Below are 27,930 nucleotides of genomic sequence, written 5' to 3'. Positions count from 1 at the left end.
TTCAGCAACAGAAATACAAAGAGAAATCTTCACTGTTAAGAAGTTGCTGTTAAGAAGAGACTGAAAACAAGAGCCATCTTGCATCAAAATTCACCCAACAGCTTAGAGAGAAGGGGGAATGTTTGAAAGGTTTAGCAATGGGTCATGTCCAACTTGGTTTCCTACTCCTGCCTGTCCAGATGCATGACCCTGCTGCAGAAAAGCCAACAGAGAATTTGGGGCCACCCTGTGACCCCACAATGGCATCAGGTTTGCTTACGGGCCGGAAAGCAGAGCCTATTAATTATAGCTATAGCTTCTGCTCCAAAGGAAAGACTGCCAACTCATTCTTTCAAGGTCTCCGCTCTAGAGTGGTGGGGCAGAATACTTCCCACTGGCAAGAACTCCTGCCTCCTCTCATCTTCCAGCTTTTAGAGTCCCCCCTCCTCCATCAGTCATGGCCCCATGGCACCTTGCCATTGTTCCATCTTCTCCACTTGTTCTGAAAGGTGACTTTGCTGTTTACTCCAACTAGTAGCCAGTTGAGACTTCTGAAGCTTCAGCGTGGAGACTAAGCGTGGGAAGAGAAGAATGATAGCAGGGGTGGGTGCTTTAGGGATCAGTAACATAAGAGGCTACATTGCAGTGGTCCAAAGCTGCTGAACAGTGTATGACAGATGAGTGCTTGCAAGACTGATCAACTTGTTGTCATGTACATTTTCAGGGACAGAAGCCCACTTGATGAGAAACATTAGGCTCCACGGGAAAACCTCACATTCTCTTTGATTTCTTCCTTCTTTTCTTTTTCTTATATTAGTTTGTATTAATTTTTATCTTCCTTTTTTAAAAAAGAATTATACCTATCTGTCTGTCTGTCCGTCCATCCATCCATCCATCCATCCATCCAACTGAAAATCTCACACAGAGAGATTTCAAAGGAAGGCATGAAACCAACAGAGCCAAATTCCAAAAGGTAACAGTAGATCAGACATTTGACCTCAAGAAAAAAAAAAAAATTCACGACAGCACTTGTATTATACCATCTTTCCAGATAGATCAAACATGTGAAGGAAGTGACTCTGAAGAGTTGCTGATGGATTCCAATTTGGCCATTTCACACTGGAATCTCCCTTTGAAGTTCTTTGGTGGAACTACAATAGCATTAATGTCTGGGTACAGAATGTCCTCTGAGAGTGAAATGTTCTCATGCAGGCTTCTGAACGCTGCCTTTTCTGAAATGTCAAATTTGTCCATTTGTTCCTCTGCATAGAGACTAACCTCTTTGTCTCATTTGGAGAGCAGAAGGGCACGGGTAGCAGAGGACAACACACCAAATGCGGCTTTGCAAAGAGGATGGATCAACTGCTCCTCTTCCTTAAGGAACACTTCCATTCTTGATGGCTATTCCTGCCTTCCCCCGTTACTGAGCAGGCTAGCAAAACCTACAGTACATGTAATTCCACCTTTCTAAGCTATCAATTGGCAATCACATTTTCATCACATGCTACTTGGAAGCCCCATATCCCAATCTGAAAGCTCTACCATAACCCAAACGTGGAAAATGTCATTGAGAATGCTTTCTAGGTTTGGAGTCATTAAAAAAAAAAAATAGTTCCATGCTTAAAAGCTGGAATTTAAAAGCAGGCTCCAGGGTTAATTAACCTGTGGCCAAATCAAGAACTGGTTATTACAAGGAAACGTCACCGCGTGGCAAAATTTCTCCGTAAATTTGGAAATTTTATAAGTGCTGACTTTATAAATGCACCATCCATGCTATCTTTTCTACTAATCAAAAAATGACACACTGAATTGCAGCTGGACAGCAATTTTCAGACCCTTTTTTCAAATAGATCCAAATTTAGCTTAGCAAACCTGGGGTTTCTTCCGAGTAGTTATTTTCTAGAGTTTTCCTGGCCCAATATGCAGTCTTCACTTAGACACAGAACCTAATTAGAATTGCATATTTAAGAAGACAGCCGAATGTTCTGTGCCACATCCAACTTCATGGAGACTCCAGCAGTCCATTTGCAAAGCCATTTCAAGAAGCGTGCAATAAAATGATGACATAAAATCGTAGGGGATGCAAAAACGACAAAATAATTACCCAGTTATGAGTTGACATTAAAATAGTCCAAATAGTATAATGAGCTGCCCTTAACATGGGGGAAATATCTATATATTAACAGTTAATATTTTTACAAACAATCTCTTTGATCATTCAATCTAACCTAGATGAGAGATGTCAACTTCCATCTTCTTGGAGTAAGACCCAGTTCTTTCCTCCAAGCAGCTGACCAGCAGTAGAATCTTGGTTAGTGCAAATCATTAATAATGGATGGGTCATGCTAAGCCATGTGTTTTAACCATGATTTGTGGAATAAACCATGCTAGCTGGTTTTGCACATCACGCTCAACCATAAAACATGGGTAACAAACCACAGTAGCTGGATTCACACAATATACTAAGTCCAAATTAAGCAAGCCAAATGAGAGTGATGTATAGAGCCAGCATTGTATTTCGAGGAGAGGAGAGGAGAGGAGAGGAGAGGAGAGGAGAGGAGAGGAACACATCTTAGCTCAGAATAAACTCGGCAAGATGAACAGTGTTCCTTTGGGTATGAATATGACATATACGTGGTAAATACATTGGTGGCTTCTTCTTGTAACAAGTGAAACAATGTGTGAATTGCTAACTCGGCTAAATACAGGAAGGGCTGTGGGAGGGGTGTTTAAATGTCTGCAGAAAATATCTAGCTGTGACTAAAAAACAGCAGCAAAGAAGTAGAATAAAAAGGTTGTTTCACTTGAGTTCACTGGTTGGCATTCTGATGCAATTCTGTCTCTGGTTAATTCAGTTTTGCGAATTACCAAATGGAATTAAGAAGCAAAGCACTCTGCAGTTCAGGATGAATTAAGAGTCTGAAAAAGCTGGAAGGCTGAACTTTTACTGACCTCACTCAGCTCGAGAATCCACACTGACCCAGTGGAACAGAAGGGCTCCAGACAGGCTCTTAAAAGACTCACAGGTTGATGATCCATAAAAGAGTAGGTCATCTAAGTGTCAAAACAAGCCACACAGCCTTAAAACAGCATGTGCGCCCAACAGCCTGTGTTTGGAGAACCATCACCTGACTTTGCCCTGTTCAGAATAGAAAGAACCACATTTGGAAGGCAAGAGCATGTTTAAAGCACTGGTGAGTGGAAAGTGGTGTCCATATTTGCTTCTAGTGGTGTCCTTAAGAAGCCACAAGGACTTCAAAGGGATGGCACACGCCTTGCAGTGCCATCGCACAAAGAATGCACTCCTGTACTTACCCAAAGCACATCACTTGTGTGATGATGTCACCATGCACGTATTGTTTTGGAGACTCATGTGAGTGGGGCACCACCATGGATCAATTCCAGTCTTCCATTTGTTCAGGTAAGAAATTCCTGCCTACTACTGGATTGTGTAAATTAGGTTTATCTAGAGAGGTTACAGAAATATTCTTAAAACATCCTGATTTGACACTGCTCTGTCTTCTCCTTTTTAGGAAACCCTTGTTTCTCCTCCATGTCTCCTCATTTCAGGAAATCCTTTTATTCAGCAAACCCCACACTGGCTGGATTTACAAACAAACTACAGAGAACTGCTTTGGATCAGCCTAACGTCCTAGCAAAATTAATCAACAAGGGTGAAGACCAAATTATGCTACCAGACAACAGAGCCGTCAGATTGAGCTACCTAACGATATCAATCATGGCGAGAGGGCATACAAGGTTCTTGAAGTTTAGGCTGGGATTAGCAGATCAGGCAGCATAATGGTATGGGGGAAAGACCTTGGGAGACTGGGCAAAGAGTCTTATGCCCCTTATCTGCCTAGGGAATGGTCAGATAAGAGACAGCATAGCCCACAGCAGGAATGTGGAGGGCAGGGCAAGAGGCTCAGAAGGGACCCTCCCTAGTTTCTTGGTCTGTAAAAGAGATGGGGGGGGGGGATTGTACTTTCAGACTTGCAAGATTCTGTCAATATAGCTTTACAATAAAGTGGAATTAGTTCATCTCATTGTGATTCCTAACTAGTTTGCCCTGCAAGGCCAATATCAATCTTGCCAGTCTGAAAGTACAATCCTCTCCCTGTCTCCTTTACAGCCTGAGAAACTAGGAAGGGTCCCTTCTGAGCCTCTTCCCCCTCCCACTATCCAGCTGAAGGCTATGCTGCCTCTTATCTGACCATTCCCTAGGCAGTGACTCTTTGCCACGTCTCCCAAGGTCATTCCCACAGACCATTACAGGCAGTAAGGATTCCCCGGCCTGCTCTCATGAGACAAATGAACTACAGAAGCGAGTGAAGACAGTGGTAATCAAAATCAAATATTGTCACATGGAGCGTATGAATCAATAAGAAACCAAGCAAGTAAGCAATAAGCGAAATTAAAGGCAGGGGGGAAGAACAGGCAGAGGGAAAAAGGGAAGTCTCTAAATTGTGATGCTTGGGGATGGGAGACAAAGCCGCATCTTTATCACGCACCAGAGCTAATTTATTTGCCACTGTAGATACAGGATGAAGAATATGGGAAGATGCTCCCCCATTTATTCATTTATTAATTCATTCATTCCTTTTTTTTTCCCCCCTAGGCAATCTAAAATGCTGCCATTCGAAGACAATTATGTCCATTTCTTCCTCTGCTGGATTAGAAAGTAATTTCACAGACTCATAAAACGCATAACTAGAAAAATATATCACCTGCATTCCCCCGTTTGGTAATAATCTCTGCTGGCCGCTGCAAAGAGCTCCTGTAATTTTTCCAAATTCTCTTTGCCTTTCATTTTATGGTCACACAAGGTTCCCAAAACCGCTTCAAGAAACCGATGCACTCACGGCATTGTCTGGCTGGTTGGAAAACACGAGATTAAGCAGGATTCCTGTCCTGAATCGGTGTTACGTGCACCCGAGGAGATATGGGCAAGATCTCAGCCCTGATTCAATCCGAAGATGAGTAATTTCACCGACTCAAAAACGATAAATAGGCTAGACAGAGCAAAAATAACCCACGATGACCAACAGCAAGAAACGGTTCCTCAAAACGGATAAAACTGAATGAAACGCAGCTCAAGAAACCAGTTTTCATGCCTCTGAATCCACATATGGATGGGCATATTTCTTAAAATAGAAATGTTAAGTAAGCAGAGGATATTTATAGCAGCTTGGATCTCTCTTTTTTCTGGGCAGTGGACCATAACAGTAAGTCACTTAGTCCAGATGTGTTTGTTCATTTCTTTCTTCCTTTAATCATTTTATACGGCTGCCCATCTCATATGCATGGCCCTGGATGGCTAACAGTTACAAACAGAATAAAAAGATAGTAAAAAACAACAACAACCAAGTTTAAATAACTATGGCTTATCCAATAAATTACACTGGCTCAATTCGCCCAGCCCAACTAAAGCAATTTAATTCCTTGCATTAAGGAAGAGCAGGATACATAAAACTATCTGTTGTAGTTTATGAACCCTGCCGTATGGCTTAATCTTTGAGGGACTTGAGCCACTATGCTGGCTCAACAAACCATGATTTAGCTCCCTGAGTGAACTCAGCCTTAGCCATGATTACAAGGTTATGAACGGTGATGCTGAGGCAGAGCTACGCCGATGTGACAAAGATTAAGGTTGCTCCAAAATCAGATGAGCAAGGCAGTGTTTCCCAACCTAGTTAACTTTTAGACATGTGGACTTCAGCTCCCAGAATTCTCAGCAACCACCATGAATTCTGGGCATTCAAGTCCACGCATCTGGGAGTTGCCAAGGTTGGGAAACGCTGAGCTAAGGAATGAAAGAATATAGGTTAACCATTAAGCTCTCGGCTTGAGAGTTTTCTGCAAACAGACAAAATCATGATCAGACCTGTTCTTTACTTCTGAGTAGTCCTACAGGCTGCTAATTTAATTGTGAAGTGAAGCTGTGCTGGAGGGGGGAGGAATATTAATCTTTTATTTTCCAGCATGTAATCAACAGGAAGAGCTTAGCAGCAGCAGTGAAGGAACTCTTCCGTTAACGTGCTTGTACTTTTCCAAAAATTGTCCTAGTCGCAATAAAAGAGATTAGCCATTTCAGGAGCTGAGACTGTTTTGGAGAGTAGAAGGGGAAAACACAGCACGGCCACCAAAATCCATGCAGGTCCCCGTCGTTCTCCTCCCTACCAGCTGTGCTGCAGTAGAGGAAAAGCTATTGGAAAACACAGAGATCTCCTTTGCTACACACAGCAGTTGTTAAAAGTCTGGACTTTGTTACTGAATCCTAAGGAGATCTCATGCTTGTTCCTCTTCCAAGAATAAGGTGTTCACTTTCGTCCAGCAACCCAGGCTCCCGTCTATCACAGATTTCCATCCCATCTACTTAATACAAAACATACCCTAATATCTGCAAAGCTACATGGGTAAAACATGGGAGCTCTCCATTTCATACCAATCAAGTCACTTTTAGCATTAAGCTGTTTCTCAATCTTGCTTTAATTTCTTCCTAAACCTTGGCATATTTCCTTCTCTATGACTGTGGACTGTTTTTTTCTCATCAAAAGCTGTGCATCAAACAGGATTGTCTGCTCCTGGACATGGCATATGAGGATGCAAAAGACCTCACACCACACACTAATCTATAACGTGAACCCAACCCTTGCAGCTTATTTAAGCAAACCAAGACTTAGTGGGGTTACTGTGAATCCAACCACATTTTCCCATTGGGTAACTACCCAGAACTACCAGCTTGTAGTAGTGGTACAATTGTGACAATTATTGGACCGGGGGGAGGGGCTATTGCATATGAAAACCACAAAAATCAGGGTCGTAAAATTTGTCTTCCAGATGTTGCTGAATTACAATTCTCAGTAGCTCCAGCCAGCATGACCAATAGTGAAGACCCCAGGTTCTCCATCTCTGATGTAAGTAATAATAAGGCCTACTCCAATGAGCAAGGTGTACTTAAATGACAGGGAAACACCCACTGAATTATCTACATTCTTTTATAAAGAAAGATAACTGATGTCTAACAGCCAAGGTAGACAAGCAGGAATCACCTACAACATGCAGTGCAAGGACTGTGAAAAACACCATGTGGGGCAAAAAGCAGAAAATTGAGAGGACCCATTCATCAACTGGCAATCAGAAGATGAACATTTCTTGATCTTACCACACTCTGGTGAATTCAACCACTATTTCAGTTGAGAAACTGCAGATTACTTAGACAGAAGCTACTTCTGCAGCCCTGTGTGGTCTGAAACATTTGCCTTTGGGCTTTCAGTCTGTAAGCACCTTCAGAATAATAAAATGGGAATCTGGAGTCCTGAAGTTTTATTGAAAAGTTCTCCTACAATTGATTCCCCCCCCCCCCCCGTCCCTGGTTCATTGACCACACGAGCCTGCCTGATGCACGTCTGCAGTGAGAAAACGTTTTTATTTTCTGCCTGTCAAGTTGCTGAACCTGACAACAGCTTTGTGTACATATTGTGGGGTTTACTAAAAAGAAAGACATGCCAATGTTTTAATTTATTGTTGCAATGTTATCGTCACAGCTTATCCAGAACTTGGATTTTAGACCTTTTACTGGCGAAAGGCAATGGTCCCCTCCAAAGAGAATGGAAATTCTATTTCTTGCTGAAGGATGTGACTATAAACATAGATTCAGGAGTTTTGCTTTGCTTTTTTAAATCCACTCCAAATCATACGAAAACAAAGAACCAGAATTAATTGTTAAAAATTGGCAGTATCAACTTCAAACGTATCCTGTTACTTCAAAACAAGACATGCTTGAATTGCTCTATGCGTTCATCTGAAATGCCAAAGTGATTCTCCTGTTTCTCCTGCACACTTTGCATCACCCTCCCACCTTAAAAGTTGTTTTTTTCCCCCACATCCCATTTCTTTCAAAGTTTCCACAAGAATAGGCAGGTTAGCTTCAGCCTGGAATTTTGGATGGCTTCTGTAATTTTCCCAGTCATGACTGTCGAAAACTGGCATTTTCCTGCTGTTTGGAGGGCCCAGCCTGGTTATTGAATTAGCCCATCATTCTGGGTTTGCATAGTATGTTGAGCAAAAAATCCAACTGCATAGCCTGGTCTGTACAATATATTAAGCCATCAAAAAGTAACCCAGATTCACAGATGTTGTGTGAATGTAGCAGCTAGGCCTTTAGGCGACCTAAGCGCTGTAGGAACACTGTCCAAATGTGGCATAAACCCTAAAATAGGTGTCCCCCCCATTGCAGATAAATGCAGATTAACTGAAATAAATAATCATCTGGTTGTGTAAGGAGTGTCAGAAAACAGCCCAGCTAGAATCAGTGCCATTATGCCTGGTTTTAGCCAAAAGGCCGAGAAGAGAAAATTTGCCCTACAAATTAATTGCTTAGAAATGAAAATGGAAGGTGATAAATCAAAAATTGTCATCAAGGGAGCACGTGCCATTTTCGATTGTGATTTATTAAACGGCTATTGCACCGTTTCTCCATGATATGCAAAATTATCCAATCGATTGGTCCAGTTTTTTGCTGACAAAAGTCTTTGCATGGGTGGTCAAGAGTCCAACAGAGAGCTTCAGCTGTATTAAACGGGTCATCTGTGGCTCTCTTGAACTAAAGGCAACGCTCTTGTAGCAAAGGAATTAAAAAAGATATTGCATATCCTGTGTTCTGCTGTACAATTTAAATATGATGAATAGGTTAGGAACTGACTGTAATGATTGTTCAGTTCAGCCAAAAATAAGATTAAATACCTGCAAATAAACATCGAGACACCACTCCAACAGAAATCATTTGATGTTCACACTGATTGCTGTAAGTTGGATCTTCAAGTTGGATCTCAAAACCCCACTCTGGAGTCTCTCTTCTCATCTTTCTGGCTGTGCAGAATTTGAATTTAGTCCTTTAAAGCCCTTTCACATCTGCTCTGCTCAATGGCTGTTGAACTAAATAGAACGGGAAATGCACCCGGGTTGGGTTGCCAGAGCAAGCTATCAGCAGAACACCTTGCAGGCTGTTTCTCAAAGAGGTAGAAAGAGGGAAAATAATGCTGGGAAAATAATGCCAGGCTCTTGTAGACGTTTTGTGTGAAACGAAAAAAATGAATTTATGGTTTATGGTTTTGATGATTAGACAGAATCGATTATAGAAAGAAGAGAAATACGTTGTAACCATAGAGTAAGAGGTAAACTCATAATTGTACTTATGGCTTCTGTAAAGAAAATCGGAAGCTACTTCTTTGTGTCATTTTACTCTCTTTTCTATTTGTTCTTTACTCCCCCCCTTCTTGCATTTTTACCTTTCTCTTTGATTTCTTTCTCTTTCTTTTCTTTTTCTTACTTTATATTAGTTTGTATTGATTTTTTCTTTTTAAAAATCTCTCTCTCTCTCACTCACTCACACACACACACACACACATATGAAAATAATGCCAGGTTATGTTGCAATGAAGACTAAATCTTGGTTGGGGGGGTGGGGGGTAAATGTTCACCCCGAGGGGTTCTGGAAGTTGGGAGAGCAGCGAACAGATCTGGGTTGATACGGAGCTGGCACAAATAGTCTAGGGATCATACAGGTAGTCCTCAACTTACGACCATTCATTTAGCGACCATTCAAAGTTACGACGGCCCTGAAAAAAGTTTGTAGTGTACAATTATTGAACTGCTCCACTGAAGCTAGATAAAGATCTGGTAGAAAGGCTCCAGGTCTTTTCCTACAACCTGAAAAATCCAGGGATGGTAAAAAAGGAAGATAAAGGAGTAAAAAAGAAAGATAGAGGAAATCCACCCTTACGATGGCAAACTAAAAGCAATCCTATTCAAGCTCAGTTGACTGAGACTTTCTCCTAACAGAATAAGGCTTTCAGGAAGTTATGAATCATCAGCCAAATGCATCATGAGCCAACGAATCCAAGATAAAAATGCATTTACTCCAGCCCCTCCCAGCCTGGAATCTTAGCCAGCTCACCTTTGAGGCTGCTTTAACTACTCTAGGTAGTATCACAATCTTTCATGTACCCCTCCTATCAAATCTGCTCACCACAAAGCCAACCCACTCAATCTGCTTTACTACCATTGCGATTCTGCAACGTTCCCAACTATCACCCCTGCACAACTTGCACAACGCAAGGTTGGTCTTATGCTCTCCTAAATGTTAAAGTGCCATCTGAAAGAGCAAAAAGCCCTGTCCCATGCAGCAACTGATTATGAAGGAAACAAGAGCAATTTGATTGAGTAATACTACCTGGATAACTCAGCAGCTGGTAATTGTCTACAATCTGGTATGCCAATGAAGAGAATTTCTGCATCAAAATATATTGACCTAGACAAGAAATTTGTACCTCCTAGAAGGGGATCAATGTATTGATGGTTCTCAGTGCATTAAAACAAGTCCCAACCCCTGAAAACCAAAACCACTGTTTTAAAGTCCACTGTTTAAGACACATGGGTGCAAAGAATTAATTCTGTGCATACCACAGGCTGTTGCACATATTGACACACTTTATGCATCATACTAAGTCTACTATGGTTGTTCAATAAACTACAATTAGCTAAACTCATACAAAATCCCAAGCCATAAAGTATGGCTTGGACTCACAAAACAGAGTGAACCAGAACTAAATAAATTACATTCTGGCTTAGAATAATGTATGAAGCCAAGCAGTGAGTTGATGGTAACATGGTCTTCAAACAGCTCCCACCGGAATTATTTTTATTGGTTTAGCATGGGTGGTGTACCATGAAGCCACCAATAACAGAACAGCAGCAAAAGTAAGAAGAAAATATCCAAAATGTTGAAGAAGTAATGGTCCTCAGTGTTCCTCATGTAGGCACTTCTAAAGGTATAACCAAATCTACGGATGTCATGAACAGAAGACCTGTAATTCAGTTGGCCCATGGTTCTTCTCTCTTTGCTTGCAGTATAAGACCACAATCTGGAGAAATTCAATTCAGGATACCCCAAATTTGATGATGGATGTCTGAAAAAACCTCCACAGAAGCACCAGATAAAGCAGTGGATGAAAGATCTGTATCCAATGTCCTTCGGCCAAATTTCTTGAACAGCAAGATAGAGAAACCGTACTCACTGTTTAAAATATCCCATTTCTGATACGCAGTCACAAGCCACAGCAGGAATTAGTCTTTCTTCAGCTATTTTATGGTAGAAGACAGATGTTGATTTTTATCAATTTTCTTTTTCTGGAAGGGTTTGGACAACAGTCAGATTTTTGAGGGGTTTAATTTTGTATAAGCTTGGCTTCTGTTCAAACTAAGAAGAGTGTGAACAATAAAGAAGGGGAGAGGGTTTACATTTTATTGGGATTTTTTTTTCCACTCTGGTGTTGGCTTTGTATCAACGTTTTTCTCGGTGTGCATATGGGTGTTTTAATTCAGCTAGGTAAAAACTTGGGGGGAAGAATACGAAGAAAGAAACTGTCAAGCCATGCTAGAGAAGAGAAATGTGAATAATGCAAGGGTGAGTAGATTCCTCCAGTCCAATCTAAACAGATCAAAGACACACAGTAATACTTTGAAGTGGTTTAGGACTAGACTTCTGAACCAGCCAGACCCTGCAGAGCACAGAATTATACATGCATTCAAAGATTACTTAGTGTAATTTCCTGCTTAAAGATGAAATATGCATCAGGCTAAGTTTCCATGAATTCATGCTGTGGATCTTGACTCATCTTTGGTTGGGTGGCTCCCAAGGGTATCAAGATTGTCCCCAAGAGATGCTTAGATGGTCACAAAGAAACAAATGCCTATAATCCTACCAAATCTGAGTACGGAGTATGGAGTTTTACAAAAGCTTGCTCACTGCACTTTGCTGGAACTGAATAAAGAAAGTATTTCTGATTCTACTGGGAGTGACCTGGGGAGACTGGTCCAAGCAAAAAGAGGAAGAAGGAAAGATTAACTTCTTTTTGTGCCTTGCAGACACATTCCCGTCTTCCTTTTTGCTATTCTGATTTTGAGAAATCTACTTACCTAGGATTAGTGGACTCATGAGCAACTCGGATGGATCAGACCAAAAACCTGTCAAATCCTGAGTCACACAGTGGCCCTGGGAAACTTACATGCTGGGGGCTTGGGAGTTCCCAGAATTCCAAGGAACCAACGAACATCTAGAATGTTATTTGGCTGATCTCAACAGCTAAACAGGTTCAACCCTAGTTGTTGAATGGGGGACCATTGAGACGCTTTAGGCTAGGTTTGAGAAGTTGAAAAACATTCCAGAAGGCAACGATTGACCATTTTTATAACGCTGCCAAGAAGTGCCTCCCAAATGTTCTGAAGTCAGCCATGATCATCTTCATTCCTGCTGTCCCCATCTGAACACTACCAGTCAAACAACACTACCAAGAGCATGTCAAGCATGGAATTCAAACAATGGCCTACTCTGTGGACTACAGCAGCTCTGGGAGTAACCAAAATTCCTCCATTCCATTCAAGGGAAAAACAAACATCTACTGTACGTAGTTGGCCTCACCTCCTCTGGTTTTTAACACAGCCTGTGTGCATTTGGCTAACAAAACACCTCAACTGTTGGGAAACTGACAAGCCATAAAGACATTACAAGACGCTGTAGTTTTGCAGTCCGGTGCTTTTCCCTATCCAGGATTGAGGATGCAACAAAAAGCTTATCTCTGTGTGTGTAGGTGCAGAAGAGCTCATTTGAGCCTAGAGACTAGAAAACAGGTTGAGCTAACAGTGCGGTGCACACTTCTCATATACATAGAGAAACATGCATGGCGCACCACTATTTCAAATGGCAAAAGAGGCGTTTTGGGGCATAAACTGTACAGGCATTGCACTGTCTTTGAGTAGGACAGGATAAAGGCAGACGCAAGGCGTCCCCCTCCCATTTGTAGCAAGGCGGTGGAAGTCTCTAAATAACGTTTATGGCAATTATAGTAGCAGGACTGCAAGCCACGGGCGCTGCAACTCCAGATGTGAAGGTCATTCTCGACACTTCATAAATAACCCAACCGCCTTCCCTTCTGTCTCCTTTTAATCTTCCCATAAAGAGGGGAAAGCTTGCAAACGTCACCTCTCATTTTCTCCCCCAGTACCCAGTACTCCCCAGTACTGTTTCCTTGTTTCTGTTTAGACATAGCTTCTTTTTGAGGGAAGGGGGGAGAATCCAAAAGAAGCCTGATGGATTCTCTGTCCTCTCAATATAATTTCAGATTTTTCTCCTTTCCAGAAATAATGGGCTGGAAGAAATGGAGCCCCCTGGAAACAAGATTTGATTGTTGTGTTTTTGAGTCAGCCATGGCAAGACCCACTTAACACTCAGTTTTGATATTACTATGCCCTTTGCTGGAGTCTGGGCTGTCACTGATGGATGAAAAGTCAAACCCCAGAAAGCAGGATGATGGTTAGGAGATGAGATCCCACTATCGAAGCAGAAGGGAACTCTCTTAGCTTGATGGAGTGGTCTCATCAACCCAGCGCACCCAAATGTTGAATGCGGTCACATTGCTCAGTTAGTTGAGGGCCTGGTAAATACCACGAACTTCATCACTGTCCAAAAAGAAGGCAATCCTACAGTACACAGGGTCATGATCCTGGTTCTCTGGAACTGCAGGGTGGCTTTTCTGACAACCCTTGCAGCATCAGAGAACCTACGGCATTAATCCATATGTGCATCTTGCTTTAGAAAAATAAAAATAAAAATCTTTGAGTCAAGTTGGGCTCTTGCTAACTTTACAGGTAACTCCATCAGTTTCTTCGGCAGGTTAAAAATGGTTGGTCCTGGCTTTCTTCACACCCAGAGAAAGTCAGCCAGATACTACTTTCCCCTGCAGTAATATCATGTACACAGTTAGTAAGTTTCAAGTTCACTAAAATAACACCATATTATAAGCGCAATGGTGTATGTGTATACTACATATCTATCTACATATAGTCTGTCTGCCTACCTCTATCTCTATCTCGCCAGCCAACCATCTTCTTACCTACCTACCTACCCACTTACTCTGTCTGTCCTGTCTATCTATCTACAATATCTGTCTATTTGACAAACATTTCCAGCAATGTTTGCATGTTACAGAAAATACAGCTGCGCAAGAAATGGGGGAAGACAGTAAGGCAAATATTCCATTCTGTTCAAGAAAAATATCTACCATTGCATCTGTTTCTGCCTTCTGCTATAGACAGGTTAAGCAACCTTCTGAGAGCAGCATTTAACTGGGGAGGAGGCCACAGAGGACAAGACTATCATACTAAGTAGACAGGGCTACATAGTGCAGAAGGCTGGAGCTGGGAATTTCCCACTTCCTCCACTATATGGGAGGACTGAAGTTGGTTGGTTGATTTTTAGTTGTGTTATGTCTCCTTTAGGCCATGTACTACCATTTCCATGGGTCTCCTGCTCAAAAGAGCAGGACTCTACATCCTCTATTTTCCATCTGAAGGTCCAGTGGCATCTGGTTGTCCACCCTTGTCAGAAATGATGATTTACACGCCCAACAGTAAGCCAAAACCAAGCAATTCACAGCAGGACTTCATGCCAGCTGTGACTCCAGATTTATTTATCCTTCTCAGATCTTTCCTTTTCAAGGCGTCCAAACTGGCAGCCACATCTACATCTTCCATAATTTAATGCCCCTTCTTCCCTCCCTGGCATAATCTAACCTACTTCACTGGGGCGTTGTGAGCTTCAGAGCCAATAAAGCGAGAGATTGCCTTCTCTCCTAAATCCAATGGTTTCTCCTTCATCAAAGCTTTGCGCTCTACAGAAATCCTGGGAGAAACAAAGACCCTTTCTTTGTAAAGAGTGATTTACGGTGGTGCAGATTGAAAAAGGGAGCACACACACACACACAAAGAATGTTTAGAAGCTGATAACCGACTCCCTGGTAATGCATTTCCTTGGCTGAATGTCAGCATTGTTGAATATCATCAACTCAAAAGGAAACAGGCATAATGTAATAAAAAAGAGGCCAGTCCAACAGAATGGAGGTGATTCAGTCTTCAAAAGTTTTCTCCCCACATGTACAGGGTCTTAAGGAAGGAATAAACCCCAACGTTGGCTTAATGTTCTTAAAGCCTGAAAGATAATGCCTGGGGGGATTCAGTCCTGTCATTCTCGGCTTCTGCTTAAATCCCAGAACTGCCAAGATTTTAAAGCATTTTTTCCTTTAGATGCCACCTGTTGGGTGACATCTCCAGAAAGCTTGGCTATCTCAGCCAAGTCACAAGCCAAGATGCATAACCCGTTCTGTTGTAAGAAGCAGCAGGACCAGCTTTCTGGCAAGAAGCAGGCTGAACAGTAGTGAAGAAGTTGGGCTTCCGTTCATCTAGAATTCAGGTTTTTATAGGAGGCTTTATCGCCTAGATGTTTTCAGCAGGCTGTTAAAAAAGAGCTGCCAGCTACTCTGTGTCTTCTAGATGGACTTGGAGCGAATGCTCTATGAATGGACAGCTTCTTTTACTGGGTTGATAAGTGGTGGGTTATTCCTAAAAGCAGACAGAGAGAAGAGTTTTCTGTCCTGCCTAAGAACTACTCAGAATTGTCCAATGAACTAGGATCGATGACAAACAGTTAGAAAAAAGCCGTGGAAGATTATTTCAATATATGAGCACTGCAGTGAGATTACTATATGAACGAAGATGGAAAGATTTGGCACTACCCACCATGGAGGAATGGTCGGTGAAGATGATGGAACTTGCGGAGATGGCTAAATTGACTTCTTTGATCAGAGAAAAGACAATACCTATGTTTACTGCTGACTGGAAACCCCCTATGGACTTTTTGCGCACAACAGAAACAAATGAACTTATGATTTATGGTTTTGATGATCAGACGGAATAGATTATAGAAAGAAGAGAGTCATGATGGAACTTTAGAGAGACAGGTTAAAATATAATTGCTGCGACAAATATTGGAAGCTACTTCTGTATACCTTTATATCTTTCTTTATATCTTGTTCTTTTTCCCCTACTTTCCTCTATTTCCTTTTTTATTGCACTTTTAGTTTCTTCTGTCATTTCTTTCTTTTTCCTTTTCTATGTTCTAATTTAGTTTGCAGTAGTTCTTATTAGCGTGGTCGCTCTTATTATGATATATATAAAAGGACTGTCCCATGAAATCAGCTGGCATGAGGCCATCCTGAATAAATCATTTCTGCATTTGGCACTTAATTCACCTATGGAAACTCAAGTAGTGAGTAGACCGCTTTAAAAGGAAAGGAGACACAAATGTGAAGTGTCTTATAACTGTTACTAAGGGAAACTCCATGTTTAGCAGCAGCACAGCTTCTTCAAACGGCAAACAGAAGGAGAGAAGATGGTGTCAGCCTCGCAAGGTAGTCCAGATAGGAAGCACGCCCAGATGGACTAATTCTACTTTATTGTAAGGTTACATTAAGAACAGTCTGAAAGTACATTTCTCTTCCGTCGACTTTACAGCCCAAGAAACTAGTGAGGGTCCCTTCTGAGACACTTCCCAGTCCTTCTGTGGACTCAGCTGCTTCTCATCCAACCGTTCCCCTGGCTGTGACTTTCCCCCTTGTCTCCCAAGGTCATTCCCACAAACCATTACAGACAGATCTGGAACCAAAGGGAGGATGCTGAGGAGCAAAAGTATCCACATTTTGCAGGGGAACCATGGGATTTTTAGCAGCACTGTGTGGAGAGCACCCTCCTCCCTGAAAATTGGACCACAACTTGTTCAGAGGGGTCAGGGTGAGTGTCTGCAAAATATTGTTGCAGATCTCAAAGGGACCTTGGAATTGCTGAGGGCAAGAGCCAGGAAGGGTTGCTGGTTGTCCTTATTCCCTCCATCCCTCACAGAACTTCCCAACATGGCCTGTTGGGTCACTGTGGCAAAAGAGACATTCTGAGGTCACAGCGTTCATAGAATGCCCCAATTGAGGGACATTTGAACTGCAACCTCTCCAAAGACTTACATGCTCTTTCAAAGCTCTTCTGAGTGCATGAACATTATTAGATCTCTGGAAGTAAAAACTGTATTCACTGAACGTATTTTTTAATCTACTCAAAGGACAAGGGAGCCCTGATTTATGAAACAAAGTTGATTTATTTTTATCTACTTATCTTAAAAAAAATTTAGACTGCCAAATAGCCAAAAGTCTCTGGGCGTTTTACAATCAGACACCCTAAAAATGCAACTGAAGTTAAAATATATGCAAGCAGAACAGATACAAAATAAAGACGCAAACAAATTAGACAGCAGCAAGGTTGAAAGTCTAAAACAATACAAATTCAAATACAATGAAAAATGAAAATGAAAAGGCCTGGGAAAACTGAAAGACATTTACTTGGCAACAAAATGATGTTAATGTGGGCACCAGTCGAGTCTCTCTGAGGAAGGAATCCATAAATGGGGTTCCACCTCAGAAAAAGCCATCTCCCTTGGAGAAATCCACCTCACCTTGTTGAGGTTGGACGTCCCTAAGCCAAGGATTTTAAAACTTTCCTTGCATGACACAAGAGTTTTGGACTTTCCTTTATTTAATCTTTTTTCAAAAGAGCAAAGAAACGGAAAATCAAAAAAGGAAGTTCCAGCCTGATAGAAAAAGCGTAGCCAGAACTGAAAATGAAACGGAATCGCACAAATTAGGCTGCCTAATAAAAAGAAGTAACATTATGCGATTTGAGGAACACCTGGGCTAAGATGTGAGAGATGTTCTGGCACAAAATCTCCACTTCTCAGTATATTAAGTTTCAACGCCTACTGCGGAGATCAATTTACACAAAAGGCTAAGAAAAATGAACAGAAAACCTCCTTCAGTGGCTAGATAACAGCTTCTCGTCCTGTTTTTGCAAAACAACTCAAATTCCATGCTCCACTAGAGAGACTGGCATGACAATGTCAGCCCACAAAACCAGGTGTAATTTAGCGAAAAGCCTCTGTGCTCCACAGGTGTAAGAGTTGTCCTTCCTTTCTGAGCAGAGATGGATTCATTACAAATGCCGATAAATCCTCTCCGTTTGCAGGGTTTTCTTTCGCACTGGACTGTTCTTGAGGCGGCTACGTTTGGGCTCAAAAAAGTAATCGAGCCCACGTTTTCCCAGCCTTGACTATTTGGTTCCATCTTTTTAAACAAATCATTTAAAGAGCTACTGTTCTTTCTTCAAGAAGAGAGATATGAGGAAGCTATGGTGGGCAACACAGCATGGATGCCAACGGGTTGAGATTGGGACCTGATCTTGGAGCCAAAACTGACGTGAAAAATGGAAAAAAGAGATATGAGATATGGTGGGCAACACAGCATGGATGCCAATGGGTTGAGATTGGGACCTGACCTTGGAGCCAAAACTGACGTGAAAAATGGAAATAGGGATCCCCTTGGAGGTTTCAGATGGGAGTTCCTCAAGGCCTAAAAGGAGGGCCTGAGGAACACTTTTCTTCCATATGAACCTATCTGATTTTTAAGGCCTTAACTCCCATCATCCACAACCAACACGGTGTTCAGCAGGCCAGGAGGGCACCTGTTTTTTTTTAGGAGTTAATTGTTTCATTGTATTATAAGATGCAAGTAATACATTTTAGAGTACAGATCTTAGCTGGGCACAGCAGTATTCGGACCATATAAACGAGACATTGTTAGCACTATAGCAATTTAGATCATTTAAACCTTCACAGATAAGGGAAAAAAGTAGGTATATAATAGTTTTTATTAAAAAAAAATTACATATCTAGTAAGAAGTACGTGCAAAGAAAAAGATATAATAAATGGGAAAGAGAAAAGAAAGGAAAAAAGACAAAGGAAAAAGGAGATAGGAAAAAGAAAGAGAAAATAGAAGAACTGAAGTGAAAAGAAATATAAAGAAATGGCTTCTGATCTTCCTCTCGGCAGTTATACATACAGTTCTAATCAAACCCTTCTCTCTAAGTTTACATCATAATCCCCTTCTTTCTCTAACCTATTCTTTCCAATCATCCAAACCGCAAGTCACAAAACCATTTTCTTTTTTTACACAAAACGTCCATGAGGAGTTTCCAGTCATTGAGGAATGCCAATAGTGACCTTTCTCTAATCAAACAAGTCAGTTTGGCCATGGGAAAAAAAGTTTATGTCGATGTTCAGGATCATTCTGAGAGGTTAATGAACATAAAGGTGCTTGAATGGTTCAATTAAAGCCAAGTATGGCCTTGCCAGACTATTACGAAATGCATTGAATTATTTTGTAATATAATAAGGATTTCTATCTTAAGCTTGGTACTTAATCCTGAGGTTCCCACTGCTGTTTTTCAACAGGGTGATGATCCCCCCTTGCCCCATATGAGGATGGAGAAACAGTGATTTATGACTGCTCTTCTCCCTCTTTAAGATGCCCCTGTGGTGGTTCCATACATTCTTCTAACAGCCGTGAGATCAGGAGTCACCTATGCCCTTAAAAGGAAGGCACTGCAGTTCCAGCCATGGGAGGAATGCTGCCTTTGGACAGGGAAAGAAGTCCTCAATTCATTGAGCCTCGTGTGCCCTCCGCAAAGTGAGCAGGAAGCCAATCGGACGTCTGTCTTCCCTTAAATGCCTGACAGTCCGTTCAAAAATTGGAGCGGTAGCACGGGTCCCGCTTAGCTGAGCCCTGACAGATAAACAATGCCGTGGGAAAGTGAGGCATCCCACGCGTTTAACACAATAATTTTATTTATTTATTTATTTGATTTGATTTGATTTGATTTGTCCCCGCCCATCTCCCCACAACGGACATGCCCTTCTGACATGGGCAACTCTTCGTACTCCCAGTTCATGGATGCTGCAAATTTGCCCTGAATATTTCTGTTCACCACCACCACCTCCTCCCCTCTTCTTCTCCCTTCTCTTCCTCTTCCTCCCTTCTTCTCCTCCCCTTCCCCTCCTCCTCCCCTTCCTCCTCCTCTCCTCCTCCTCCTCCTCCTCCTTTTCTTCCTCCTCCTCCTCCTCCTGCTCCTTCTCCTCCTCCTTCCCCTCCTCTTCCTCCTGCTTCTTCTTCTCCTCCTCCTCCTTCCAGGTTCTCCTCCCCACAGGATGAAAATAACCAAAGAAGAAAATTTCTCCTCTAACTCTGTGCACATCAACAGCTGATCCACAGAAAGGGACAGCTGCATGGGTTTTGGGGTCAAGCGGTGTAAAAAGCACAAAGACGTTCAGTTCTCGCCACATCCACAGGTGGCATTCACGCAGAAGAATAGAAATAAGCCGGCGTTCCAAACATGGGTGGATCTTTTTTAAAAACCAAATCCCCAGACTGAATATGCTTTTTAAAAAATATTCCCAGTCCTCCAGCAGGAACCTCACTTGGCATTCTCAAAAAAAAAAAAAAAAAAAAGGACAGGCCATTTATTCTTTTTATTTTTCAAGAAAAATAACGCTGTATTCTTATCAGCGGAATAAATTGAACTATACTACAAGGATTTCAATAAGGCTGAAGATTACCCTGTCCTGCCCCCGTGGCAGGATTTTCATGCTCATACATATCTAACAGGCCACCTTTGATCCTGTTTTGAAAGCTGACATACATTCCCAGTACAAAGGAGGCGTCTGCATTGTACAGTCTCTCAAGCCAGATGTAGGCGACCATGAATTCAAAAACTCAAGTTCCGCTTTTTGCTGCCAAGATTTTTTGAGCCCTCGAGATCACGCACCAGCAATCTTCTCATCCCCGTGTTAAAGACAAACTCTCACACTCAAGCTAACCCGGATTCAAAACGGTCAGCAAGCAACTTCTGCTCGCGTTTGCCTTCTGGATTCCACCACTTTCAATGCACAAATTAAGACAGAAAGCCAATCAGCTTCGCCGCCTGAAATCGAGACTTCCAGCGGTCCTGATTGGTTTCATCTTGACCACCAACTGAATTTCTGAAATTATTATTCCGAGTTTCTTCAGGAGGTGCAGTTAATACGGATCCCCCAGCAAAAGTTGGCCACTGACAAGTGTTTTATTTTCTAAGCACTTATTTGAAATCTGCAGAGAAATGCAAGGGAAGAGAAAAAATCTATTTAAATAAGTGCCCGGTCCAAGGGTAATAATAACGATCAAGATTTTTACGTATCTTTTTTTTTTTAAAGAGGGCATTCATTCATCCACCTGCCCTAAAGAGAACTTGGCAATGATTTCCATCAACAATCTCTTTTTTTTGTTTTATTTTCAATACACGCAATCAAATACGGTGAAGGAAAGCAAACACATTTCTACAGTAAGGAAGATTCTTACTTTCAAGCCATTCAGCGTCAAAAGAATGCCCTGGATTTACCAGGCACTCCTCAAAGGTCAAAGGAAACTACTCGCTTCTTCAACTGTTAACATAGAGGGGGAAAAAAACCCACCATAAATAAGGCAGAAAATCTCTCCATCTTTCTGAAAAGCTGTAGGTAAGCAGTTAGAATTCCTTTCCTCTTCCCTCTAGGGGGAAAAACAATCTATTTCTCTCTCTCTCTATTTTCCTTCCAACTCCCCCTCCTCATTGTGTGCATCTCATTCACCGACACCCCCCCATTCAACCTTTCCCGCCATCACCCCCCCACCCCCCCGACTGTGCCAGGCAGGGAGGGGAGAAAAAGAAAAGGAAAAAAAAAAAACCCAGAAAGACGGGCACTGCTCGCCCACTAACCTGTTTGAGTTCTGCGGGCATTGATGCGATTCCTACGGTGCTCTTCTTTTTCAAATAAATAAATAAATAAATGAGGCCCCCACCCCACCCCCAAGTCCCTACATTAATTCAGTTTGCAGGCAGGGTGTTGGGGAAGAAGTGGCGGCGGTGGTGGGGGGGGGAGGAAGGAGAGGGGAGGGTCAGCACCGGCAGCTGAGTGCTTTGACAATCTCAGCTTTTCACTCCCTCCTTCCCTCCCTCCCTCTCGGTGTTTGCCCTTCTGAATCGTCGAGAAAGAGGCAGGACCAATCGGAGGAGGAAGAGAAGGCCAAAGGAGGAGGAGAAGAGGAGGAAGGCGGGGGTCCTTCTCTCTCCTTGCCCCTCCCTTTCTTCATTCCTGAGGGGTGGGGAGAGAAGCGGGGGGCCCCCTTGGCCAGAGGCGGTGGGCTGCTGCGGGGCAGGGGGCCTGATCTTCCGGACGAGGACGGGGATTGAGTGAACTCCTACTGATTTGCTGCAAGGGGTGGGCTGGGGGAGCAGCCGAAACTGACAGGCGCAGCTGGCTGCTGGCAAACCAACCTCCAGCCAACTCCAGCCAGCCAGAGGCTTTGCCTGGCACTCAGCAGGACCACGGAAAGCCTCCAAAAAGCTCCCAGGAGCCCAAATAGATCTTTTTTCCCCCCTCCTCTCCTCATTCGATGGGGGGGGGGGGAGAAAGAGGAATGCCCTGGAGGAAAAGCTGAGGAAATGGGAGAGCTCGCTGGCAGCTCGGAAACTTCTCCCAATTTGTTTGTTTTCCCCACGTGGTGGTTCGGAAAGCCCCTTTGCACGTGAGCAGAGGATGAGAAACTCTAATTGTGATCGATCGATCAATCGATCAATCAGGAATATTCCAGCCTTCCTCTGGAAGGAACCCAGAATGGTGAGCAGGGCAATCTAATCCCAGCATCACCAGAAGCACCATCCAAAGCATCCAGGAGAATAATAGTCTATTATACAGTTTTGTAATCATGGGAACATGATGACATAATGATAACACTAATAACATCCTGGGCTGACCCAGTGCAGCACACAGGACGTGGTAAGTTCAGTATGTATTGGGTAAAATACCTCATCAAAAAGTGAAAGGAAAAATATACCTTGGATGTACAAACCTGGCCTCTCCTGAAAAGCCGCATCACCATTTTGCTGCAGAACAGCCAAAGGATTTCAACACGTGCTGTGATACACAGGTGTATTTGTTTCACAAACACACACACGCAGACTTACGACTGTATGGAAATAATTCCATGTAAAGAAAATGGAAGGGAAGCAAGGGAGTTCTAAAAGCAGAGGAGTTAAAAAAATTCAGACCTTGCAGGGTGTATTAACATCTCGTGCAAATTCTGAGTTCCTCTGCCCAACTTACTACACTGAGTTGCGGTGAGGATTAAACGGTACGGGGGAGAGGTCCCTGTACTGGAGGAAGAGAAAGGAAGAAGGGCCTAATTTTCATTTCCTAGATGATCTAGCAGCTCCAGAATCTCGAGCGGAAATGTTCTTGGCCCCCTTTCATTCTATTGTCAAGAACTGCATGGGGGTTCTCACCTATCTTAACATGGAGCTCCAGGCTTTCCCCCAACCTAATGGAATAACTAGAAAGCTCTTTTTCGCAATGGAAGGAAAATACGAACAAAAAACCGAGATGGGTTCATCCAGGGCAGCTAAAATTCCTGTGCTGATCCTTAAGGATGCAAACCAGCATCAGCTATTTAGTGCAACATCAGTCCTTGTCCTGTGGCAGCCAGAGGCGGAGTCTACACTTCGTGTTAAACCACAGCTTGGGTACCCACGGTGTTCTAAATAAACTCTAATTGATTGGGTTTACACCACAGGCTAAGCATAAACCATGGTTCAGCACGATCAAGTCCAGCTAGAAAGTCAGCCCTTAGGGCAACTGAGGGGCTCCAGATTTAAAACCACAGAATTGGAGCATTGCAGATGGAACAGTCTCTGTTGGAAGACCTCGAGCAACATTTTTTTCTGGAACATGAGCCTCACAGTCTTCTGCTGTTGGACTTTGGGGCTGGGCTTGATCGTAGTTGTAACCCAGACTGCTTGGAGGACCTTAAACTGCTGGTCCCTCCCTGGCTGATAAACTCAAGCAGGCTTTCCTTCCTGTCGGAGAAAGGACATGGATGTAAAAGAACATGGACCGTAACAGTGGTAACCAGAGACTGTAAAGGGAGGGGAGAATTAAGCTTAAATGACAGCAATGTCATGTCTGAAAGGCAGGTTGTTCAATCTGCTGTTTAGTTGGGAAACAGGAAGACAGCACTTCCGATTCCACCCCCCCACCCCCCACCCGCCATTAACTGCATCAAGCTAGAAGCACGGAGGGAGGGGGAGGCTTTTAAAGCCAATTCAAGAAAAGCATTTGTCCACAGAGATTCCCTTATCAGAAAATTTTGGCACTGGGAAAAAAGAAGAAGAATGCTGTGTAGGCCGGGGATCATGGAAGTTGTAACCCAGCCTTAGTGGTTATTCAACAAGCCATCGCTTCACATGATGGGGTGTCCAACCTTCCTTCCTTGCTCCATCTGAGCCCCCAACTTCAGGAGTTCTAAAATGTATATTTATGTTCCAGGAAATGCTACCACTCAACTTGCTAAGATGAGCACGCAGGCCTTGAACAGCTCAGGAGAATTAAAAACCAGAGGCTTATTTTGATGAAATCACACTCTGCATTTCATTCTGAAGTTTCCATTTTATCCTTCTTTTTTCTTTCTTTTCTTTTTTTACCTATCCTTTTCCATCCCATTGCAATTCTGGCAGTCGCACTCCCTATTCTTCTTCGAACTAGGACATTAAGTGCTGAAAACTCTTTCTCCACCCACTTCAGAAATTCAAGATGAAAAACACCGGAAGGTCTAGACTCTGCTCCCTGCCAAGGTTAAAATTTCTCTTCCTAAACTCACATTTTGATTCAGATTTCCTGATCACATTTTAACCTCGTGCATGCAGACGTACAGTATCTATCCAACTATCGTTCTCTTAGTCTGGAAAACACATCATCAAACAACAGTACAGAAAGTTGGGATTCCCACCGATGTTTCTAAGTGCAGGGTAGCTGATGGGCTCCAGGTACGAAATCACAACATTGGAAGGGATCTGCTTTGATAGAAGGAAGTGTGGAACATATCCCTAACATCCAGTTTTTGAAAATGCTGATTTTTCATGTCCAGGGAAAAGTTTTGACCATCTGAATATAGTTTCACGGGGTCACCCAGAACCCAACAATGGAGAAATTGAAACTCCCAGGAGATCCCATTGTAAGCACTAAAATGTCAGGTGTATTTACAACTCAGTCCTCTATCTGACTTTTCAAAAATAGTTCCCCAACGTTTGTTGTCATCTTTCTGTGCGTCAGCTTCTGAAAGACAGTTGGTGATTGAGTATTAGGAGATACGGATGACAAGTAGGCTGGTAGAGATAGGGATTCTCCTCCTGAAGGTCTTTCAGTAAAAACTATGTTCTCCTCAAGTACTTCTGCTACTGAAAACTTTTAAGTAAAGATAAAGAATTCAATCCAGTAGTAATGTATGGCTGTGAGAGCTGGACCATAAAAAAGGCTGAGCGCCGAAGAATTGATGCCTTTGAACTGTGGTGCTGGAGAAGACTCTTGAGAGTCCCCTGGACTGCTAGGAGGTCAAACCAGTCAATCTTAAAGGAAATCAACCCTGATTGCTCATTGGAAGGACTGATAATGAAGCTCAAGCTCAGATACTTTGGTCACCTAATGCGAAGAGAGGAGTCTTTGGAAAAGACCCTGATGCTGGGAAAGATGGAAGGCAAAAGGAGAAGAGGACGGCAGAGGATGAGATGGTTAGATAGCATCACTGAAGCAATGAGCATGAAACTGAGCAAACTCAGGGAGGCAGTGAAGGACAGGAAGGCCTGGCGCAATATGGTTCATGGGGTCACGAAGAGTTGGACACGACTTAACGACTAAACAACAACAAAAGAATTCAAGAAATGCACAGCGCTGTCTGTTTTACTTCTCTGTTTCCTGCATTCTGCAACGCAGGGGGACCTGTTTCCAGAAAATCGGAATCAGCTTCTCAGTGGGTTCCTTTTTCAGATGTAGTCTCTCAGATGCTTTTGCTTAACTTTAAGAGGTATGCCTGGTTAAATGATGTTGTGACGCTTTTCATGATTGTTCGTGCAAGCTCTTACAACAATTGTAAGGCTAATGCTTTCCGAAGGGACAACTGCTTCTGATTCAAGGATGCAAGAACCCCCACCTCACCCATAAAGCAACATATTCTTTCTTTAGCATGACTGGCTTCCCCTGTTTATATGTAATATGTATTTATATACTTACTTGGGCCCGCTGTTTAGAGGCTTCCCCTGATACAACAGCACCAAACTTTGACCAATCAAATTACCATAAAACACAGGAAATCAAACACCAGAATTAAACAAAGCAGATCATTAGATCAATTTGCCAACTCCCCAAACCATGAAGTTAAAAATATATTAAGAAATGATAGCATCATTTTCAAGGCCAAGGGAAATTAAAAGGTCTCCGTCTGGCATGGAAAAATGATTACAGCAGGTAGCTTGATCTGGGGAGGGTATTCTACAGCTGAAGGGCCATTACCAAGATTTATTTTATTAATCATTTAAAACTCTGACTCCACCACAGAAATATCTCTAATCAGGTAACATCCTGAGGGATAAATATTGATAAATAGAAGAAGATCCAACAAGTACAAATTGCATTAAGATGATAATTCCCATACAGCAACTATGAGCCAGCAATTTGGAAAATCTTGGGTTTGGTTATTCATTCACTCCCAAATTGTGGGTTCCACTTGTTTTAGCAAACTCTTCAAGGCTGTGGAACTACTTCTTACATCGTTTTTCAACCATCTTGGTCTGTACTGGCCAGGGAAACAATGAGTTTTAACCCAGGATGTATGGAGGTTGGATGAAGATACTTCAAAGCAAAAAGTATCATTAAATTCAAGCTGTGGATCTTGGCTTATTGTCCATCAGGTGTGCTAGAACCATGACTCAAGGTCTGGTCTTGGTTCAAAATCCTGGCTTCTATGGGGACCAACCAGGATTCGTTTTGGCTTGGAGGATACACTGAACCAACAGCAGGGAGTATGTTGAGGATGTCATATTCTGAGAATGCTGAGAATATCTTGTAGGCCTTCACACAATGCCCTCCAAGATGACTGAGTAGCTGATATTTAGATCTGCAGTGTGCATTTATAATTTTTTAACAAAGTACTGAGGTCAAAATGGAGAACGAAACCAAGGGGATTGTCCACATGTACATGATAGTGCCACGTGCAGAACATGACTGTCCCCTGCCCTAAATGTTCTATCTCTGGGTGGCGTAACTACTCCCACTGGCGATGGGAAAATAAAAAAAAAAGTACAAAGGGTTTGCATCTTCTGGGAAGGAGCAGTTGAGCAGAAAATAGGGATTCAGAACATTGCTGAAAAATGTAGCCTATATTCAAAGAAAGGCAAGGAATGGAACTAACCCCATTGGATTGCATTAATTTCCTTTCACAATGAAGCCTCCAAAACTCAGTGAAATCCTCAGTATTATGTGAATCACTTTGAAGTTGCTTAGCTGTATCCCCACATCTGTTGCACCCCTTAATCTTCACTATATCTACATCAGAAGCTTCTCAGGGGTCTATGGAGCTTTCTCTTAGATGATTTAGCAGAGAATGTTTGCCTCGATGCTTACCTTCGTAAACACAAATGCAACTCAGCAACCCTGATCTGTTCTTTTTGAAAAGGTATGTCAGTTCCTTTGGTGTCCCACAGCAAGGCTGGTTTTTCCCCTGGAGAATCATAGAAAGTCCTTTGGTAGGACAGGCCAAAGGTTCTTGGCTCCTTTTAGCAATGTTGCTAAAATGTATAAACTTTTATTGGCATTTGAAACAGAAGAAGAACAGGTGAAAGAATGTATGATAAAGTGGACTAAAATTTTTTTGGTTATAATATACAGATGGAACAGTGGGAAAATATGTGGTTGGAAGGATTGAAATTTACACTATGTTATGATCTTAAAGAGAATTTTTATAAAATGATGCACGTTGGTATACGTCAGCAGAGAAATTGTCTAAAATGTATAAAGGCCCTTCAAATACATGTTGGAAAGGTGAACAACAAGAGGGGACATTTTATCATGTTTGGTGGGCATATAAAAAAGCTAGAAAATTGTGGATTCAGATACACACTGACTCAGAGGATTTTAAAGATTAATATACAATGGAGACCAGAGGTTATTCTTTTAGGATTGATGGACAACAGCTGGGAAAAAGTCATGGAATTCTGTTTTTGTATATGATAACTGGAGGAATGGAGGAATGGTTGGTGAAGATGATGGCGCTCGCTGAGATGGC

The 27,930-nt window shown here is 42.4% G+C and overlaps 1 protein-coding gene across 7 annotated transcripts in view; it reads right to left on the bottom strand.

The window, feature by feature from the left end:
• Positions 1-27,930, bottom strand: part of ARVCF (ARVCF delta catenin family member) — a 257,122-nt gene that overhangs the window by 122,661 nt on the left and 106,531 nt on the right. Inside the window, exon 1 of one of the 7 annotated variants that reach the window (XM_088135347.1) lies at positions 21,539-21,936. The exons of 5 other annotated variants lie outside the window; for them this stretch is intronic. In XM_088135347.1, coding sequence (XP_087991473.1) covers positions 21,539-21,559 — 21 coding nt within the window. In that variant the 5' untranslated portion in view covers positions 21,560-21,936. Of the gene's footprint in view, positions 1-4,706; positions 4,976-21,538; positions 21,937-27,930 lie in introns of those variants that run through there. One more of the 7 variants, XM_088135348.1, reaches the window with a different exon arrangement.

This window comes from Python bivittatus, unplaced genomic scaffold (assembly GCF_059951505.1).
Source record: "Python bivittatus isolate LINGU-HERP-01145 unplaced genomic scaffold, Pbiv_v1 ctg000100_np1212, whole genome shotgun sequence".
NCBI classification, from domain to species: Eukaryota; Metazoa; Chordata; class Lepidosauria; order Squamata; family Pythonidae; genus Python; species Python bivittatus.
The sequence above is the reverse complement of the archived record's forward strand: the minus strand, read 5'-3'. Positions and strand labels throughout refer to the sequence as shown.